This window comes from Electrona antarctica, assembly GCF_951216825.1.
Source record: "Electrona antarctica genome assembly, chromosome: 18".
Classification (NCBI taxonomy): Eukaryota; Metazoa; Chordata; class Actinopteri; order Myctophiformes; family Myctophidae; genus Electrona; species Electrona antarctica.
Genome location: NC_136799.1, coordinates 36,940,451 through 36,962,827, shown reverse-complemented (window position 1 = coordinate 36,962,827; position 22,377 = coordinate 36,940,451). Strand labels below are relative to the sequence as shown.

At 43.6% G+C, this 22,377-nt stretch overlaps 1 protein-coding gene across 1 annotated transcript in view; it reads left to right on the top strand.

Annotated features, from left to right (window-relative positions):
• LOC306941876 (ryanodine receptor 3) overlaps positions 1–22,377 on the top strand; it is a 302,817-nt gene that overhangs the window by 75,548 nt on the left and 204,892 nt on the right. The window contains exons 12-16 of the mRNA XM_079527516.1: positions 2,990–3,111; positions 7,483–7,663; positions 10,947–11,082; positions 19,394–19,489; positions 21,101–21,219. Coding sequence (XP_079383642.1) covers positions 2,990–3,111; positions 7,483–7,663; positions 10,947–11,082; positions 19,394–19,489; positions 21,101–21,219 — 654 coding nt within the window. The remainder of the gene's footprint in view (positions 1–2,989; positions 3,112–7,482; positions 7,664–10,946; positions 11,083–19,393; positions 19,490–21,100; positions 21,220–22,377) is intronic.

The following is a 22,377-nucleotide window of genomic DNA, read 5'->3' as shown; positions in this document are numbered from 1 at the left end:
TTCTACTTTTACTATTTTTTTGTCTCTTTATTGTTATGCTGCTGTAATGTTAATCTTTTTTTTTCTTCTTTTTTTTGTAAAAATACCTTGTAACCTTGTTTCAGAAAGTGCTGTAGGAATACAGTTTATTATTGTTATTATGCTCTCTCTCAGGGTACGAGTGCCCACTTAAAACTTGGTTCAACTTCACTTCAAAGTGCTTTATTTGCCCTTTCAGAAGTTTCTTTTGTGCAGTGGTTAAAAGACCAAAAAAAATCACAATACGTAGATACACAAATGCTATAAAAAAATGATTTTTTAAGAGAAGACTAGTACTTACTAGCACAATATATTAAAATCCATATGGACTCGAGCAATTCTCTATATAGGTACTGTAGGTGATGATTCAAAAGAGTGTACACAAAAACCAAATAGAACCTTGTGGATCCATTTGGTTCCATGTGGTCTGGTATACTGAACTGGGGTTCCTAGAAACTAAACGGTTTGAGAACCACTGCCTTCATACAGCAGGGTCATGACCAGTGGTGGAAAAAGTACTCAAATGTTTAACTTAAGTAAAAGTATCATGACTACGTTGCATAAGTTGTATGCAACGTATGCCAAGGCCAAGGCTCCAAAAACAGTCAGCGATGCTTTTTGTGCATTTTATTTCTCCCAACTCCAGCTCCAGTGCAGATATTCACAGTGAAAATATATCAAACAGCAAAAATAATACTGGCCAAAATCCAAAATAAAGAACTCAAAACTCAAAATAATAATAACAAAACTGCACTAGGCTATGCCCATGAAATGGGCCCTAGCAGCTCTCTCACTGGGCTGTCAGCATGTTGCCTGCCCGAGCATAACTGACAGCTCCTTCTTCTTCTTCTTCTTCTTCTTCTGTTGGGATTTCCGGCAGTGTAGACGCTTTCGCGTATTACTGCCCTCCACCGTTCAGGCTGATACTCCGCTCGGTGCTCTATATCCTCTTATAGAGGTCTGTATTGTGGAGGAAGGCCAAGACGCTCCTCTCCACGGCATGATGCTCCTTTCCTCGGCTGAACAGGGACTTGTACTCCACAGTGGGTATCCCGATATTGGCTAGCTCCTCACATAGCTGAGCTCTTTCTGCCCTGTAGCTCTCACACTACAATTTACAATTTAGGCATTTAGCAGACGCTCTTAATCCAGAGCGATTTACATTAGGCAAGAACAAAAGTAAGGGAATACATCACATATATAAAATGCATTTATCAAGAAACATGCGTAAGCTAAGAACGTAACTAGAACATATCTATATAATGACACTATACATATTAACTATACATATACAGTATACTATACTATGCTATACATATTTACTATGATGTGCTATGGCTACATACAATGCAATTATTGTGCTGTCAAATAGGGCGTGGACAACAGTTTCTGCTCTTCCACATTCACACAGGCCGTCCAACTGACTAGGTGCTGCCACACGGTCAAAAGAGCTGCGCACGTTCTCGGCTGCGCGCTGCTTAAAGCTTGAGTTTTTAGACAGCTGGTGGATGGAAATTAAGCTCCACCTCCGCCGAATACTTGCGCGACGGCCAGATTCCCGGAAACGCTCTCCTCCGCTCAAGTCTTCGGCGGAGGTGGAGCTTCTTTTCCATCCACCAGCTGTCTAAAAACTCAGAATTTAAGCTGCGCGCAGCTTAAGAAGTGCGCAGCTTAAGAAAGTTTTGCGCTATGGTGTGGAGACGGTGTCTAGCTCTGCCTGCAGTCTCCCTTTAATAGGAGAGGATCCTACCACTAACAGAGAAGCAATTGAATCTAAACAGCTTATCTACAAGCTCACAGATATCCGCTGAACATGAATAAGTAACCAAATAAATGGATGTTCTATTTTAGACTAAACATCATTTGGGTTTGCATTAATTTCCAAAGATAATAGAAATACTTTGCTCATCAACATTGTGGAACACCCCTACTCCTCAACAGTACTTGGCACCTTCCCCCCCTTCTTAAGCTGAATGGCTGAGCCCTGCTCTGGTTCAGCAGTTCAGATTCCGACAGAAGTAAAGAGTGCCAGCACTGGAGAGGCCATACCAGTGACACACAATGAGCTAACCACAGGTTACAATAAACTAACTGTTTTCCCTGCAAGTCTGTGTGTATCATTTCATTTGCACATCATTATGAAACCTGAATATGTTGTGAATAAATTGTGAATGCATTCATCAACAGTATTGACATTATATCATGATAGGACCTGTCTGCCTAGCCGCAATTTGCAACTCTAGATTTTTTTTATAATGGGATGAATCTAGAGTTGCAATACCCTCCATTGACTCCCCACTCATCATTTTGCGTTTGCGATCTGCTTGTCTTAAACGACGTTAAACTCACCAACATTGCAGCTGTAGTCCAAGCTTGAATTATTCTCTTTCAATCTGCCGAGCTTGTTTTTCATAAAAATCCCCCGTAGACATGTTATGAGCTACTTTCTGTCAAGAAGAAGAAATGTTGGAGTTTGGAAGCGCTCGTTTGTATTAAGGGGTCGCGCTGCTGCCTCCTGCATTATGTGCAAATGCGAAACAGATGCATGCAGGGACGTTCAGTGACTTACGACGAGCGCTTCCAAACTCCAGCACTTAGAAAAAGAATCACTTGCACAGAATTTCTTGACAGAAAGTAGCTCATAACATGTCTACGGGGGATTTTTATGAAAAACAAGCTCGGCAGATTGAAAGAGAATAATTCAAGCTTGGACTACAGCTGCAATGTTGGTGAGTTTAACGTCGTTTAAGACAAGCAGATCGCAAACGCAAAATGATGAGTGGGGAGTCAATGGAGGGTATTGCAACTCTAGATCCATCCCATTATAAAAAAATCTAGAGTTGCAAATTGCGGCTACTGTCTGCCCCACTACCCACAGTCTGCGTGGTGTGTGCGTGGTGTGTCTCTCTCTCGTTTTCTCTCTCTGTCTCTCTTACCCCCTGTCTCTCTGTTCCTGTCCGTCCCTGTGCAGGCCTGTCTGCACTCAGAGGGTCACATGGATGACGGGCTGGCCCTCCAGCGCTGTCAGCACGAGGAGTCCCGCGCCGCCCGCATCATCCGCAACACAACGCGCCTCTTCAGCAGATTCATCAGGTACGCCGTTCACCTCATACACAGCTGTTGCCTATCATCATCTAGCCTGGGCAGCATTGCTTTTCAGTTTTATGATCCGGTCGGGAGAAGATGATAATATCTTACATCATATGTTTTGAGGAACCCTCAAACCGAAAGAATAATACCTTCCCAATAATAGCGTGTCTCGCTCTCTCGTGGGCTGTGATGAGAATAGAATGTCCGCGTGGGATAACCAAGGTATACAGACAAAAGTATACGTACACTCACATTCATCCATGTTACATCAGAAACCTAGTCGCATTGTAACTCGCTCCAGTGATTGGCTAGGCCTTCTGGTCCCTTTTGCCAACTCTGAACTTGGAAAGGCTGCTTTCAGCATCGGTGCACCTGATTCTTGGAATGTCTTGCAACAAGAACTTAAACTTAATACCCTGGCATCAATTGGTCATTTTAGGAATTTACTCAATAACCGTCCATCACCTGTATGTTGCTGTTTTAACTGATTGCTGAATATATAATTGTATTAACGGTTTGTTGTAACTAATATTGTTGTTGTATTACTGTTTTTTGTATGTAATATCGGCATCATTGTAAATGAGGGGTTCCCTCAATGGTCTCTCCGAGAATTTGAATAAAGGTTGAATGAATTCATATTTTTGAAATCAGCAAAACTACGCTGCATCAAGGCTTTTATTGGGGAGGTATTATTCTCTAGAATGCTCGCCCCAAAACAGCGAGCCGTCTGTGGAAAGAAATGTAGGCAAGTGTGTTTTGGGGCGAGCGTTCCGGTTACCTCGGCATACGTTCTCTCTCGTCTCTCATAGTGCAGAGCATGGTGTATTCTGTTTTGAGAAATGCCATCGGGTCACGGAAGCCTTTCCCCTCGACAACACTCATGGGCAATGTTGGGCATCTTCGGCTATCATCTTGGCTGTCAAATCTGTGATCTTTTCCGCCTGCCGGCCATCATCATGGCGAGGTTTCACGGTGAAGTCCAATTTCCAAGCATGCCTTTCAAGCATGCACAAGCAGGACGTAAACAAAATAGTCACGACAGGCATACAACGTTCCCTCTCCCATTGGACAACATTTAATCATTTTGTACATTTTGAACTGGCTGTGTTAAAAAAAATCACACCTGTGTGAACTGAGTGGTGTAAGGTCTTATATAGCCTGATCAGCTGTGGTCTGACGTAATGTCTGACGTAATGAAATCACACCCGGGTGAACTGGGTGACCGTAGCAACCATGCTCATTTTTTCTGCACAGACAGACAGACAGACTAACAAAGCCAGTTGTAGGAGTGGTTTTCACCACTAAAAAAATGGGTGGTTCTACATGCATTGTATTGCGATCGAACAGCTGTGAAATTTCAGAGCCTCAATAAAATTACATTGGAGGAAAAAAAAAAAGAATCGATCGGAGCACAGAGCACAGATTTGTCCTCACGTTTGCAGCTTCCTACGCCTCACTGTTTTCCTGTCACGGCGGTGCCAGTTCAGCCTCAAGACGCCCCCCCCCCCCCCCCCCCTCCCATTATATAAATAGCATGCACACACGCTCCCCCCTGTCACCCCCGTTCAAGTCAGGACAGCCGGCTATTTTTATTCAAGCCAGCGGAAGCCGCACTTCAGCCTGGATGAACGTTGAGGGTGGACTAAGTGTTTTGTTGTCATCGTCGTAACCTCTCTTCGGGTCCATATTCTAGCTCATATAATCTCAGTCTATTTAGTGCCGTTTCGTTGCCTGTGTGAACGCAAGTGGGAGGAGAATTGTGAAAAGTTCATGATTAAGAACATCGGCGGGGGAGCCGTCAGCGAGAGAGATTTATTTCTCCCTCTGTCTTATTAATGCACTTTCTCTCTAGAAAGCTGCGTTTACACTTACGTGATGATGATAATGCAGACGTTCTTGTGGTTAGCATGATGTCATATTATATCACTGAATGCCGGCATTCAGCATTAATATGAGAACTAAATATGTGTCCGCACTCCGCACAACAGCTGCTGCTTCGCAAATCACGTTTTGGCCAAAATGTTGGCCAAAACATTGCACATTACAGCTGTCGTGCTGACTCTCTTTTTTTTTCTTCACTATTATACATTTTTTATCCTGCAGCAGTGCTTATATGGATGTGCCACAATGAAATATAAGATTAAATTGGCAGCATTCCCAGTAAGTGTGAACAGGGTTTAAGTCCACACATCTCTGTCCACACATTAAGGCCTGAGGCCGAGTCTATAAATGCCTTCTAAATCAGTAGTTCTCACACTTTGAAGCTTTTTCTAAAATCCTCAAAAGTAGCAGATATACAAGCTTACAGTAGCGTGTCACATTGTGCCGTGCTCTGAGCTTGTATATCTTCCTGGATATTTGGAATAGCCAACGCAAAAATCTAAAATGACGCTTTCCCAGTTGTAATGGGCCATTCGCCTTCTCTCCCCACACAATGCCTGCTTGTGATGGAGGATACAAATGAACTGCCATCAGCCAGTTCATTGTTATTTGTATTTACTTTCCTTTATAGCGTTGGACACGCGCTCGACTAGACATTACTGAACGCGTTGTACGACAACTTCAACAGCGACTCTGCGATAGAAGCTCTGTTGCTTTGTAGTTTTGTTTCTTTTGTAGCTGCCAGTGTGAATGCAGCATAAGTGTGTGTGTGTGTGTGATTGTTTGGTAGAGAGAGAGAGAGAGAGAGAGAGAGAGAGAGAGAGAGAGAGAGAGAGAGAGAGAGAGAGAGAGAGAGAGAGAGAGAGAGAGAGAGAGAGAGAGAGAGAGAGAGAGAGAGAGAGAGAGAGAGAGAGAGAGAGAGAGAGAGAGAGAGAGAGAGAGAGAGAGAGAATGAGAATGAGAATGAGAATGAATGGAGGTGAAGGGTAGCCTCGCGTTGCGATACTAATATACCACTGCGCTGCAATAGGGGCGGGTTTAGTGTGGCTGCGCCAGGCTAGGTGAAGGGGGCAGTGGAGGGATGTGAAAAACATTAAGGCTTTTGGGTTGTTTGGATTGGGCTTGATTGCGTGCCGCAGAGTCTGGATTAAATCCTTGCTCACTGCTGTGTTTATCATTGTTCCTCTGCCTCTCAAAGTCCACTTTAGTCGGGTTGTCTTGGTTGAATTTATTTCTCTTGGAGGATCTTCTAAAGAGCAACTCAGTGTCACATAAATGTGAGCAGACACGCTCTCGCTGCTTCCAGATCCAGCGTTTGACCTTTAGCTGATAAAAAGCTTTCACACACACAACCGCCAGATTGCCCTGCCACATGCTCAATCTCTTTCTCTTTCCCTTTGTGTCTGTGTGCGTACATCTTTGCAGGCTAGTCTGGGGCGAGATTCAAAGGGCTCTGAAATTTTTATTAAATGTATTTATTTTTAATTTTTTGCATTTTTTGTCAACAGAGCTTAAAACGGCCACAGCTATAATATTGGTAGATCAAATTGCATATCCATCAAACATATTTTATGTATGAAGTATTGACTAAAAGTATGAACTTGTAAATCAGCTATTTTTGGCTGCATATTTTTGGCAGCTATGTGTGTGTGTGTGTATGGAGATAAATACAAATAATAATTAGTATAGTTATTTATAGTTCATTTTCTTGTGTATATATGCTTGTGTTTTCTTTATGCTATTGTGATATTTTATTTTATTCATTTTTGTAATAAGGTGGGCAAAATAAGCTTCGGCTTCAGCCCATATTCCTTTTCGGCCAAACAGTCACCTTGTTGACTAAGTTGTACTGCATGCTCAGACAACTGTTTTGTTTTTAAAATCACAATACTGTGAAGCGAGTGGTGCCTTTGGTGTCAAGCACACTTGTTAAGTTAAGCACAAGGGTTGTAATGACCCCTTCTTCCTGGAATGCGACCCCAATCAGCATCAGCTGCAGGGGTCAATAGGTCGTACATGGACATAGGGACATACACAAACGCACGCACGCACGCACGCACGCACGCACGCACGCACTAGGCCATTCACTTCTAGTCATTTTTACTAGTTGACTAGTTGCCTAGTTTACTAGTCGACTAGTCGACTAGTTGTTTAACTACCTATTATGTTTGTTTTTTTTGGAAATAAATATTTGTACATTTAAAAACTGTGTACATGGTGACTATAACTATAATCTACCTGATCTTGAGGCCTACAAAATCGGGAAAAAAACTAGTTTACTAGTCGACTAGTAAACTAGTCGACTAGTTGCTTAATGCCCTAGCACGCACACACGCACGCACGCACGCGCACACACACACACACACACACACACACACACACACACACACAGTCACACACAGTCACACACAGTCACACACACACACTTGCGCTTGGCACGGCTCAAAAATGACCAAAATGAATTCCATTAAAAAGTGAACTTGTGTCCTCCAGGGACCTGGACTCTCTCGGGGTGAAGAACAGAGCGTTCCTGGCGCTGCCCATAGAGGAGGTTCTCCAGACCCTCAATGACCTCATCGCCTACTTCAGGCTCCCGGACGCCGAGCTGGAGCACGAGGAGAAGCAGATCAAGCTGCGCTCGCTCAAAAACCGCCAGAACCTCTTCAAACAAGAGGTGATATTTTTATTTTTATTTTTTATTATTTTCATTTTTTTATTCTCCCCAGTGGTGAAAGTATAACTAAGTGCCTTCGAAATCAGTAGTTCTCAAACTTTTTCGTTGTTCAAAATTATTCAACATCTTTCAAGCACTTTCAAGAGTTTTTCGCAGAAGACGTACAAGCTCGCGAGCTGTGAGCTTCTAGATACAGTTGTGCCGTTTGAGAACCATTGGCAATTCAGTAAATTGTTAGAAACAGAACATTGTCAGTGAGAAAGGGCCAAAAGGTGATTTATGTTAATTCTATTCAGATTCCCTGAATAGATAGAGTTCCTCTGCTGGACAATTATTTTCAGTAGTGAAGCAGTATAATTGGCTAGACTAATCAGTGAATAAATCCTGCAGGGAAAACATGCGTTTTCAGAAAACCTTCAGGAAAAGATCAGAAAGAGTTGGAATGGCACCTCTGTGGTCTGCTATTTTTGAATAGCCAACACTATCTAAAATGACACTGCAATGCTCTTCCAGTTTTATTTGGTTAAAGCCTTTGAACCTGATTTGAACCTGGTTTCCTGCGCAAGTGGTGACATTTTCTTTTTACCATTGAGCTAAAAGAGCCTGCCTTGCTTGCTCATTGAATCTGGACCATCAGGTCAAAGTGTGTGTGTGTGTGTGTGTGTGTGTGTGTGTGTGTGTGTGTGTGTGTGTGTGTGTGTGTGTGTGTGTGTGTGTGTGTGTGTGTGTGTGTGTGTGTGTGTGTGTGTGTGTGTGTGTGTGTGTGTGTGTGTGTGTGTGTGTGTGTGTGTGTGTGTGTGTGTGTGTGTGTGTGTGCACGCGCGCGCGAGATGCCATTCAAAAAAATTATACAGGACTTTTACTTGTAACATTATCATTAGTATTATTTGTACATTGTACCCACCACTACTTCTACAATTTACAATGTAGGCATTTAGCAGATGCTCTTAATGCAGAGCGACTTACAGTAAGCAAGAACAACACATGGTAATACATCAAATACATAAAAAATAGTCATCCAGAATCATAAGGAAGCTACTGAAAGAACCTAACATCTGTCTAACAGTAGAAAATCTGTACAATAAGGCAACAAGTAAGTATACACTGTAGAGTGCTATGTCTACATAAATTGCTATCTAAATTACATAAGTTTATCCTTCAACCACCACGGGTGATATTCACCCTTCGGTGTGGAAGCGACGTGGTCCGTGTAATGTAATAACACCTGACCTCAGAGCTGCTGTCCAGGGCTGTAAGCTAATAGAAGCCCTGGAGTCAGGGGTTCCGACTGCGACAGAGGTCATTTCACTAAGTACGTCCATGAGGATGTGCGTGAGGCAGATTTCGGACCAACGTTGCCAACTGGCACGGATGTAAATGCCAGATCACACACTTCTTTGCACTGCGTTTCAATAACACATCGAAGGTGTCAGCAGTTTTGGGGATACGAGTCTAAAGCCTAATTCCTGCTCGCTGAGAACGGCAGACAATAGTAGAGCACGACGCGCGGGACACCGTCAGCGCAGCAAAGTATGAGTCGTGCTCGAGCCTCTCGATGCCAAATTACTCCCATCACTTCTTAAAATGTCTTACCTCTCCGGCTGCCTCTGGTGTCAAAGTCTAAACTCCAGGCTCCCCTAGACTCAAACAAACATCATTATCTCCCTTATGTCGTCAGATCCTCAAGCTGCGATTAGATTAACATAAATACATAAATAATAGAATATGTACATGTTTACATAATTGACACTGGCGCACACTATGCTCCCTTTGCCGTCTCTTGCATGTCATCGGGTCACTTTAATATTAAACAATTCATCTGTCAGCCCACTTTCAGATCTTATTATATGGAAATAAGTCCCCCAAAATAGTGCTTTCCCATCTCGGCCCCTCATTACCATTTCGAAGGTCAATTTGTCATGGTTGACAACTGACTAAGGACTTTTCCTGCGAGCATAAATCATTTGCAATTTCACCTTCCAGCTCGGAGCCCTCCTTTTAGCATACTTGATCACTAGATACTTCTCTGCGATGTATAAATCACCCTTGACTCCGCCACCAGTGGGACTTCTGGGAGAGGGATTGCACTGAAGATGGTTGACTTTATTGACTCATATTTTACAAATGCATTGTGTGTTTCTTTCTCACAGGATACCATCGCTGTCGGCTGGAAACCTTGTATCTCCGTATTATTTCAACCTATTGTACATTTTGGAAGGGCGCTAGCCCCTCCTATGCCCAGCTTTGTGTGTCTGTGTGTAGTGTACCCCATAGTGATGATTAAGATTGGCTGAGCACGGAATGTGATGTATGATGATAAGAGTGTGATTTTTTTCTTTAAGGTCCTACTTTGTCACGCAATTCCGTCACATCACTTCTGAAAGAATATATATATTCAAAGATTTGTGCCACATTTTCACGCTTTTTCAAAAATAGCAGATCTACAAGCTACGAGCTTGTAGATCTGCTATTTTTCAATAGCTAAAGTATAACATAATGCTTAGTTAAAACACCAAAAAGTGTGTTCCCGTTCAGAATGGGTTAATAAGAGCTTATGACTAAATATCTACATTGGCTGCATTGGAACACACTTTTGTTGCATTATGTATTTCTTTCTCACAGCCTAGTAGTAATTTAATATTATATGTGCACATTTCAAGTCTTATATATTGTCTCTAGGCTTCTAATCTCCCTTAGACTACAGCTGTCTTTTAACACACAATCTGTTCCCCTGCATTACAATGTGGTGAAGCTGATTTAAAAGGTAGATTCGGGGGTCAAAGGGTCAATTTATTTAATGACAAAAAGCACGGGGTTCCTAATAATTTGCACATTGCATGTACGTAATGATCAAGTACAGCACAGTACACCCAACAGCAGTAGTTCTCAAACTTGGGGGGGGGGGGGGGGGGGGGGGGGGGACCCCCAAATTGTGCCACCCGTGGACCTACGTTCTGTGCCAGCCAGACACCCCCAGAAGAGAACATTTGTGTTCAAAACTTTCCAAACGCTTTCGATATTTCTCCAACATCTTAGCAGATCTACAAGCTCGCAGCGGCACGAAGTGACGCAATGTGAGCTACTGGATCTCATCTCCTGCACTAGTCCCTCACTAACATTTCAGTTGTTGACGAAATTGTCAGTATATTTAGTCCTTGTTTTAGTCATCCATAGTTTTTATCTGTTTTTTGTCGGCGAAAAAAGGTAGTCGACGGACACTTTTCGTCATAGTTTTGGCCGACGAAATGAACGATCATTGTACCGCTGTGCTTCTGTTCCACAGGGCATGTTGACCCTGGTGTCCAACTGCATCGACCGCCTGAGCGTGTACAACAGCGCGGCCCACTTCAAGGAGTGTGGCGGCTCTGAGGCGGGGGCCGCCTGGAAGGACATCCTCAACCTGCTGTACGAGCTACTGGGTACGATCCACATCTCATCCAGTCAGTCAGGGGGTGGCGGTGGCTCAGGGGTAGAGTGACCGGATGGTAACCGCAAGGTTCGATCCCGGGCTCTCCCAGAGTGTCGAAGTGTCCTTGAGCAAGACACTGAACCCCTAATTGCTCCCGGTGTGCTGGTTGGTGCCTTGCATGGCTTCTTCCGCCATCGGTGTATGAATGTGAATGGGTGAATGTAATGCACACATCTATGTAAAGCGCCTTGGATAAAGGCGCTATATAAATGCACCATTTAACTAAGCACATTTACTTAAGTACTGTGCTTAAGTACAATGTTGAGGTACTCGTACTGTACTTGAGCATTTCCAATTTACACTACTGTTCCGCTACATTGACAGAGGCAAATAGTGTACATTTACTCCACCACTACGTTTATTTGAAAACTTTCGTTACTAGTTGCTTTGTAGATTTTGATTATTATTACAAAACATACAGTAACCACTTCAGTCATACATTTCGACCATTCGAAAAATAATAGCCGATCTACAAGCTCACAATGTGTCGCATCGACTTGTAGATCTATTTTCAAAATATGTTCCTACATTTGAAAACTTACACATTCTGCGTAATGACTACTGTTACTTTTGGGTACATTTTGGTACATTTTGATTTTACTCAAGTACATTTTGAATTCCGGACATCTATATTGGACTTTCTATGATGATACTTTTACTTAAGTAAAACATTTGAGTACTTTTCCCCACCACTGATCTCATTCCTAGTCTGTCTGCAGTACACAGCTGAGGTATAGTCTATTCTATGCTGTCTGTATAGAGAGAATGCACATAGGTGCACAACGCAGGTGTGAAACTAACTATAAATCGCGCTTGAGTTGCTGCAGTTCAATACAGCAGGGGTTCTCAACCCGTGGGTCGCGACCCCTCGGGGGGTCGCCAAATTATTTTAGGGGGTCCCCAAATTATTTAAAAGAAAAAAAAAGATTTATTTTTTTATTTATTTTTTCACGATTTAAAAAAAATAGCAGACCTACAAGCTCGTAGCGCGCCACTCGGTGGCGCGCTATGAGCTTGTAGATCTGCTATTTTTCAATAGCTAAATTATAACAATGCTTAAAACATCAAAAGGGGTTCCCGCCCAAAGTGGTTTAAGGTTATTGTAGCAGTCAATTTATATTGGGGGTCGGGAGGGGGCGGGGCGGGGGTCCCGAGACGTTGCCAAAGCATTTCCGGGGGTCCCCGGCCAAAAACGTTGAGAACCCCTGGTCTATTCTATGCTGTCTGTATAGAGAGAATGCACAACGCAGGTGTGAAACTAACTATAAATGGCGCTTGAGTTGCTGCAGTTCAATACAGCAGCGGTGAGCTCTGTGTATTAGCAGAGAGAAAGAGAGCAGTGGAAATATAGCCGACTCATCATGTAAACTAAACAGCCCTTTACAGAACTGTTACCCAGAATGCTGTTCTAAGAAAACACAGTGCACGCGCAGTCGCGCACACTTGGGAGATGATTGGCTTAATATGTAAAAGAAATTTCGAAAATTGTGTGAGGTCCTTCCAGGACATCAAGCCAACAGATAAACACTCACACACACACACACACACACACACACACACACACACACACACACACACACACACACACACACACACACATGCGCACACAAACAAACGCACGTATGCACACGCATGCACACAGACCCTACCAGATAGTAGTGTGTCTGTGTGTGTGTGTGTGTGTGTGCTAAAGTGGCGTTGTTGAGCTAGAAACAGAGAGAGAGAGTGTTGCACTGTTGCCTGCTAAGCAATTCCACACTCGAGAGACAGAGAGAGGGAGAGAGGGAGGGAGGGAGGGAGAGATGGAGGGAGGGAGGGAGGGAGGGAGGGAGGGAGGGACGTGCATGTGAGTAATGAAGTACTGTCACCTCATAGACACATGAAAAACTGAAAAAATACAAACATTTTGGCACTCCCTCTTTAAATTAAAACATTTGAGTAACACACACACACGGAACTCTGTTATTTTTCAACCGTTTCGGACGAGGGCGGCTCACCGGAACTGGGCCGGCACCGTGGCTGCATTCCTGTGGGTCTGGAACGTCCGGGGACCCCCCGGGGACCCCCAAACGGAATGGATGAGGAAGCAGGAATTCCTCTCCTCGTCGTTCTCTTTGGTGGATTTTGTTTTGCTCCTATACTGTTTGTAGTTTTATTGTTTAATTTAGATCCTTATCAGTCACCCAAAAAAATAAATCACAATTAACATTAATCACCACAATAAACGCAACGTAGACACCAAAACCTCAATCATAACAATAAAAGCAAAATAGACATTCACAGACATTTATCACAACAATAAAAGCTAAATGGAATTTGTGCTGAATAAGCACACACACACAACATAGCATAACAATTACAAATGATTATGCAAAATGGACATGAATATAAGACACAAAAACTAAAGACGACACAACACGTTAAATATCACACCCCTGTGTAAAGGAGGGTCTGCTATTTTCACTAGTTTGTGTCCCGAGCAAATGTCTAATTCCCCTTCTGGGTGTTGAGCTAAAAGGTTTGGGAACCACTGTCTTAGATCATTTGGGTTTGCCGTGGAAACGACCGTTTGTCCTTGATCTATAGGGAGAACTAATTGATGTGCAAAAGCATTACGTGGACTCTTTTTTTCCTCTCCCAATTTACTCGGTCGTTAACGACTTATACTGTTTGTGCAGCGACACAGACGACACTCCCCTCCCGGCTTCTTCAATTGCAATAACATACCGTAGCGTTGCGCTGTGATTCATAACCTCTTGAAACTGCAGCTCTGTCAAACACAGACGCCATTCACTAAAATGACACGACTGGCAAAATGTAGCAATTTCCCTCCTTGTTTGGCTGAAACATAGCCGTCACTGTTTGTCACCTGACACCTGTCACCTGTTTCTGCCATTGTATTTGTTTCGCTTCCATATGGAGCTTTTTTCTTAGTTGTCATGTTAAAAACCCTATATATTCTAGTTGACACTAAAATCTATTTGGCGAGAATTGTCCATGTGCAAGCTTGTAGCGCTACAGTAGAGAATGTTCCTCCCAGACTAATATAAGGATCGAGCATCAAGTGGTTATGGCGCGTGGCTCTCCGCCAGCGGTGTCCTTCAACTGGTGTTTTCACTGACCCCCTCCCTGCCCCACCACCACCATTAGTGTGCCGACCACGTCTCGTCTCGTCTCGTCTCTCCTCCTCCTCCGCACACACCTGCTAATGGAGCGGCGCTAAGTGGATTTGGGATGCGAGTCTTCTCTCCTCCCTGCATGTCTGCGTTCAACGACCCTGCTGGTTTCGGCTAGGGCGTGTGCGTCCGTGCACGTGCGTGCGTTTGTTCTCTGCTTGTGTCGTTCCATCTATCTTGAGCGTCTTCTTAGTTAATATGAATGAGGTCAACGAAGCGGCCATGCATTTCAGACGCCCACTTTTGGGTAACGTTGTGTCATTATTGCATTGTGTACATTGTGGGGGTTTGGGGGGAATTGTATCCTTATTGCATTGTGTACATTGTGGGGGTTTGGGGGACATTGTATCATTATTGCATTGTGTACATTGTGGGGGTTTGGGGGACATTGTATCATTATTGCAGTGTGTACATTGTGGGGGTTTGGGGGACATTGTATCATTATTGCATTGTGTACATTGTGGGGGTTTGGGGGACATTGTATCATTATTGCATTGTGTACATTGTGGGGGTTTGGGGGACATTGTATCATTATTGCATTGTGTACATTGTGGGGGTTTGGGGGACATTGTATCATTATTGCATTGTGTACATTGTGGGGGTTTGGGGGACATTGTATCATTATTGCATTGTGTACATTGTGGGGGTTTGGGGGACATTGTATCATTATTGCATTGTGTACATTGTGGGGGTTTGGGGGACATTGTATCCTTATTGCATTGTGTACATTGTGGGGGTTTGGGGGACATTGTATCCTTATTGCATTGTGTACATTGTGGGGGTTTGGGGGACATTGTATCATTATTGCATTGTGTACATTGTGGGGGTTTGGGGGACATTGTATCATTATTGCATTGTGTACATTGTGGGGGTTTGGGGGACATTGTATCATTATTGCATTGTGTACATTGTGGGGGTTTGGGGGACATTGTATCATTATTGCATTGTGTACATTGTGGGGGTTTGGGGGACATTGTATCATTATTGCATTGTGTACATTGTGGGGGTTTGGGGGACATTGTATCATTATTGCATTGTGTACCTTGTGGGGGTTTGGGGGACATTGTATCATTATTGCATTGTGTACATTGTGGGGGTTTGGGGGACATTGTATCATTATTGCATTGTGTACATTGTGGGGGTTTGGGGGACATTGTATCATTATTGCATTGTGTACATTGTGGGGGTTTGGGGGACATTGTATCATTATTGCATTGTGTACATTGTGGGGGTTTGGGGGACATTGTATCATTATTGCATTGTGTACCTTGTGGGGGTTTGGGGGACATTGTATCATTATTGCATTGTGTACATTGTGGGGGTTTGGGGGACATTGTATCATTATTGCATTGTGTACATTGTGGGGGTTTGGGGGACATTGTATCATTATTGCATTGTGTACATTGTGGGGGTTTGGGGGACATTGTATCATTATTGCATTGTGTACATTGTGGGGGTTTGGGGGACATTGTATCATTATTGCATTGTGTACATTGTGGGGGTTTGGGGGACATTGTATCATTATTGCATTGTGTACATTGTGGGGGTTTGGGGACATTGTATCATTATTGCATTGTGTACATTGTGGGGGTTTGGGGGGAATTGTATCATTATTGCATTGTGTACTAATAAATATTCTCTGGTTGTGTTTGTGGGCTATGAGCTGACCACCCAAGTATCCCCGGTCAGAGAGAGTATAGGTGACACCAAGGTATATTTCAACAATGTGGTAGTTTATTTTCTCCTTAATCCATGGTTTCTACAAGCAAGAGATAAGAAATGGAATACATATTAACTATATGAATGACAAGTAAATCAGATATAACTCAGAACATATGGCAACAGAATGGATGTGTATAAACAGGTACACTGGGCATTTATACACTAGAACATACTGTATGTGAACAATCATAGTATATGGCAAAGTGATCAACATAGAATACATCAAGTCAATACAGAACATAAGGGCTTACATTGGTCAAGTACGCATGGCTGGAGTAATAGGTAGACTCAGGGAGATCTGCAGGTGCTGCATGTTGCCTGTGTGAAGGCTGGAGACTGAGTGAGGGCTGTGGAGTGAGTGATGGCTTATATAGGGCACACCTAAACTGGGATTGGTCATTGAGTTGAGTGGTGTGATGGCAAACACCTGTGTCATTTTGGATGCAGGGGAGGGGAAATGTCCACCAGAGGCTGCCATTCGGACAGCAGAGAGATAATTCACAACAGTACATTGTGGGGGTTTGGGGGGCATTGTATCATTATTGCATTGTGTGCATTGTGGGGGTTTGGGGGGCATTGTATCATTATTGCATTGTGTACATTGTGGGGGTTTGGGGGACATTGTATCATTATTGCATTGTGTACATTGTGGGGGTTTGGGGGACATTGTATCATTATTGCATTGTGTGCATTGTGGGGGTTTGGGGGGCATTGTATCATTATTGCATTGTGTGCATTGTGGGGGTTTGGGGGACATTGTATCATTATTGCATTGTGTACATTGTGGGGGTTTGGGGGACATTGTATCATTATTGCATTGTGTACATTGTGGGGGTTTGGGGGACATTGTATCATTATTGCATTGTGTACATTGTGGGGGTTTGGGGGACATTGTATCATTATTGCATTGTGTACATTGTGGGGGTTTGGGGGACATTGTATCATTATTGCATTGTGTACATTGTGGGGGTTTGGGGGACATTGTATCATTATTGCATTGTGTACATTGTGGGGGTTTGGGGGTCATTGTATCATTATTGCATTGTGTGCATTGTGGGGGTTTGGGGGGAATTGTATCATTATTGCATTGTGTGCATTGTGGGGGTTTGGGGGGCATTGTATCATTATTGCATTGTGTACATTGTGGGGGTTTGGGGGGAATTGTATCATTATTGCATTGTGTGCATTGTGGGGGTTTGGGGGGCATTGTATCATTATTGCATTGTGTACATTGTGGGGGTTTGGGGGACATTGTATCATTATTGCATTGTGTACATTGTGGGGGTTTGGGGGACATTGTATCATTATTGCATTGTGTACATTGTGGGGGTTTGGGGGGAATTGTATCCTTATTGCATTATGTACATTGTGGGGGTTTGGGGGACATTGTATCATTATTGCATTGTGTACATTGTGGGGGTTTGGGGGGCATTGTATCATTATTGCATTGTGTACATTGTGGGGGTTTGGGGGACATTGTATCATTATTGCATTGTGTACATTGTGGGGGTTTGGGGGGCATTGTATCATTATTGCATTGTGGACATTGTGGGGGTTTGGGGGGCATTGTATCATTATTGCATTGTGTACATTGTGGGGGTTTGGGGGACATTGTATCATTATTGCATTGTGTACATTGTGGGGGTTTGGGGGACATTGTATCATTATTGCATTGTGTACATTGTGGGGGTTTGGGGGGCATTGTATCATTATTGCATTGTGTACATTGTGGGGGTTTGGGGGACATTGTATCATTATTGCATTGTGTACATTGTGGGGGTTTGGGGGGCATTGTATCATTATTGCATTGTGTACATTGTGGGGGTTTGGGGGACATTGTATCATTATTGCATTGTGTACATTGTGGGGGTTTGGGGGACATTGTATCATTATTGCATTGTGTACATTGTGGGGGTTTGGGGGGCATTGTATCATTATTGCATTGTGTACATTGTGGGGGTTTGGGGGACATTGCATCATTATTGCATTGTGTACATTGTGGGGGTTTGGGGGACATTGTATCATTACTGCATTGTGTACATTGTGGGGGTTTGGGGGACATTGTATCATTATTGCATTGTGTACATTGTGGGGGTTTGGGGGACATTGTATCATTATTGCATTGTGTACATTGTGGGGGTTTGGGGGACATTGTATCATTATTGCATTGTGTACATTGTGGGGGTTTGGGGGACATTGTATCATTATTGCATTGTGTACATTGTGGGGGTTTGGGGGACATTGTATCATTATTGCATTGTGTACATTGTGGGGGTTTGGGGGACATTGTATCATTATTGCATTGTGTACATTGTGGGGGTTTGGGGGACATTGTATCATTATTGCATTGTGTACATTGTGGGGGTTTGGGGGACATTGTATCATTATTGCATTGTGTTGGCTCCTTCAGACCATATCGGTCAACCTTTTCATGTCAACAACCCCCAAATAATAATGTCTATGGTGGCGGAACCACACACACACACACACACACACACACACACACACACACAGATTACAGAGTATTTTATAATGGCTGATGGGCATATAAAACAGAGATAAAGTGAGACCTTGCATCATGGCTTATTGCTTTTTTTAAAATTATATTTGTCCCAATTTAAAAAAAACGTATTAATATAATTCACTACTTCTACAAGAAAGTAGTCCCCGGCTACCAGGAAGAGCAACTTCCAACTTTTCACAAACAAACACATAATAACACAAAGGTTATAGTGTATTTTATCACGTGTACTAAAAGGAAACCAGCCAATCAGAACTATGCGCTTTAGAATAACCTCCACCTTTCCCCACATCTCAACCATCATGATAAACCCTCTTAAATCAACAATACAATGAATACAATGAATGACCCTCACCGCCGTCCTCACGCTGACTCCAAGGTTAAGAACACAGGCTGAACCAGAGACTGATAGATGGCCAGTGTGCCTCTTTTAGAGTCTTACTGAAATAGACACTGAAAGGCAACTGGGTGACAACATAATGGAAGTTGATTCTTTGAAAGCTTCTCTCATCCACTGTGTAAATCTTAAGCTCACCTGCAGGTGTGTGTATACTGTATGCACATTGCACATTGCACACACGCATGAACGAACTCACGCATGCAGTGCATGCACGCACACATGCCGATGGCGGCATCTGTATTCGAGACACACACACATCACACACACACACACACACACACACACACACACACACACACACACACACACACACAATATGGGGCACTGAGAGGGACGAGACTAATATCCTGATATATAGTATCGCTATGCGAGGCTAACATCATACTGCAAGATAATGTTTGTGTTCATATTTGACTTATAATCTGCACCATGTGTCCCGTAGCGGCGTTGATTCGAGGGAACAGGAACAACTGCACTCAGTTCTCCAACAACCTGGACTGGTTGGTCAGCAAGCTGGAGAGACTGGAGTCGTCCTCAGGTATACGTGCATGTCACTGCTGTCTGCCGGTCACAAACCTCCTTTCTCCATTATTCTCACTCCATTCAACTGGATGAGGTTTTGGCCGGACTTTAATTTAACTTTAACCCATTTTGACCTGAGATCAGATTCTAAAAATGTCTTCTACATCCTGACAGTTTTCTGAAAAAGCTATGTTTCTATGTCAGTCGTTCTTCGATTTTTCAAAAATAGCAGACCTACAAGCTCGTAGCGCGCCACTCGGTGGCGCGCTATGAGCTTGTAGATCTGCTATTTTTCAATAGCTAAAGCATAACAATGCTAACACCAAAAGGGGTTCCAGCCCAAAATGGGTTCATTTAACTTTAATTTTAATACCGTAGTGAACATTTTCAGAAATACTTATGTTTACATTGTGTTTTCAATCGCTAGTTAAAAGTCTTTTTTTGATCACTATGCGTTCAAAAGAAGGCCCTCGCTGCAGTTGCAGCCAATAGCAGTAGGGCTGGGTATTGCCTACAAACTCACAGTCGATATGTATACGCGATACAAGGAAATAAATATATATATCGTAACTGTCGAGCAGAAACTGATGCTGATGTTTTTTAGTTTTTTAAGCCACGTCACACACAGCATTTCCCACCGTATCGATATGGCAGCCTGAAAAAACAAAAACATTAGCATCAGTTTCTGCTCGGGTGCATGTCTTTGGTTAGACATACCAACAGACTTCGACACCCTAACCAAAACCCTAACCTAACCATATGCAGACGCCACAGGTGATTTTTTAACCTGCCACGGGTTCGTTTTAACCCATTTTGGGCGGGTACCCCTTTTGGTGTTTTAAAGCATTGTTATACTTTAGCTATTGAAAAATAGCAGATCTACAAGCTCATAGCGCGGCACCGAGTGCCGCGCTATGAACTTGTAGGTCTGCTATTTTTGAAAAATCGTGAAAATGTACCTCAAATCTTTGAATATATATTATTATTATTTTTTAATTTCGACGTTAGGCCTAAATGGCTTAACCCGCAGCACATGTCAGGAGCCACGGGTGATTTGTAACCCGAGTTAGTTTTTAGCACGGGTTAGTTTTTTACCCCGGATTGGGTGATTGAATTGGTGAGAAGTGTCTTCACTACTGTTCTGTAGAAACCAAGGGGTGACGTCACTGGTCTGCTCACAGTCTATGCTGCAGACGGACCGACAGCCATATTCTTTCACTCACGCACTCACACATACAGGGCTGAAAGCAGCATCTCCTGGTGGGAGATCATTAAAAGGTTACACCACTCACTCTCTCCTTATACATGCCTCCTCTCTCGCCACTCTGCGATCAACGGCAGGATTTTAAAGGCGTTTAACAGATCATGCCCTGTTCGCCTCATATAAATGTGCAACACGTTAAAACCTGTTGTACCACGCAATTAAAAGTACCGCAGGCAATCCTCGTTCTCTCCTTCAAGGCATTGTGGAGGCAGCCTCTTTATGGAGTGTCCTTTGGCGTGTGTAGCACCACACACACACACACACACACACACACACACACACACACACACACACTCTGTCCTCTGTGGCTGGTGACTAATAATTGATGATGATGCCCCCCCCCCCCCCCCCCCTCCCCACAAGGCATCCTGGAGGTTCTCCACTGCATCCTAAACGAGAGTCCAGAGGCCCTCCACATCATCCAGAGAGGACACATCAAGTCCATAATCTCACTGCTCTACAAGCACGGACGCAACCACAAGGTGAGTGCCGACCACTGTATGTCGATATACCCCAGAAGTACTGCACGTTCACTAGAGCACTGATTCTCAACCCTTTCGATTTCAAGGACCCCCCAGTTTGGTCTGTGTTAAGCCACAGACACCCTATGGGGGTGTACAGATGGAACCAAAATGGTAGCCTGGCTAATAAGCCAGACTCAAATCACACTGTCGTGTGGTATTTGAGTCTGGAGATGCTGTGTATGGATCTTGTTTCCCGGGGGGCGGGTTCAAACATTTTCTCTTTGACGCAATTGGTCAGAGCTACTGTCAGTCAAAGGTCTCAAGCATTGAACATCACTGTTCCATTTGTACACTCCCCTAATTACAGACCTGTAAGGGTCCATTTGTTCCATTTGTACACTCCCCTAATTACAGACATGTAAGGGTACATTTGGTTTCATTTTCACCCTCCACTAGTTAGTAGTTACAGACCTTTAAGGGTCCACTGGGTTCCATTTGTACACTTCCCTAGTTACAGACCTGCAAGGGTCCATTTGGTTCATTTATACACTCCCAGAGTTACAGACCTGCAAGGGTCCATTTGGGAGTGTACAAATGAGCACACTCCCAGAGTTACAGACCTGCAAGGGTCCATTTGGGAGTGTACAAATGAGCACACTCCCAGAGTTACAGACCTGCAAGGGTCCATTTGGGAGTGTACAAATGAGCACACTCCCAGAGTTACAGACCTGCAAGGGTCCATTTGGGAGTGTACAAATGAGTACACTCCCAGAGTTACAGACCTGCAAGGGTCCATTTGGGAGTGTACAAATGAGTACACTCCCAGAGTTACAGACCTGCAAGGGTCCATTTGGGAGTGTACAAATGAGTACACTCCCACAGTTACAGACCTGCAAGGGTCCATTTGGGAGTGTACAAATGATTACACTCCCACAGTTACAGACCTGCAAGGGTCCATTTGGGAGTGTACAAATGAGTACACTCCCAGAGTTACAGACCTGCAAGGGTCCATTTGGGAGTGTACAAATGAGTACACTCCCAGAGTTACAGACCTGCAAGGGTCCATTTGGGAGTGTACAAATGAGTACACTCCCAGAGTTACAGACCTGCAAGGGTCCATTTGGGAGTGTACAAATGAGTACACTTCCAGAGTTACAGACCTGCAAGGGTCCATTT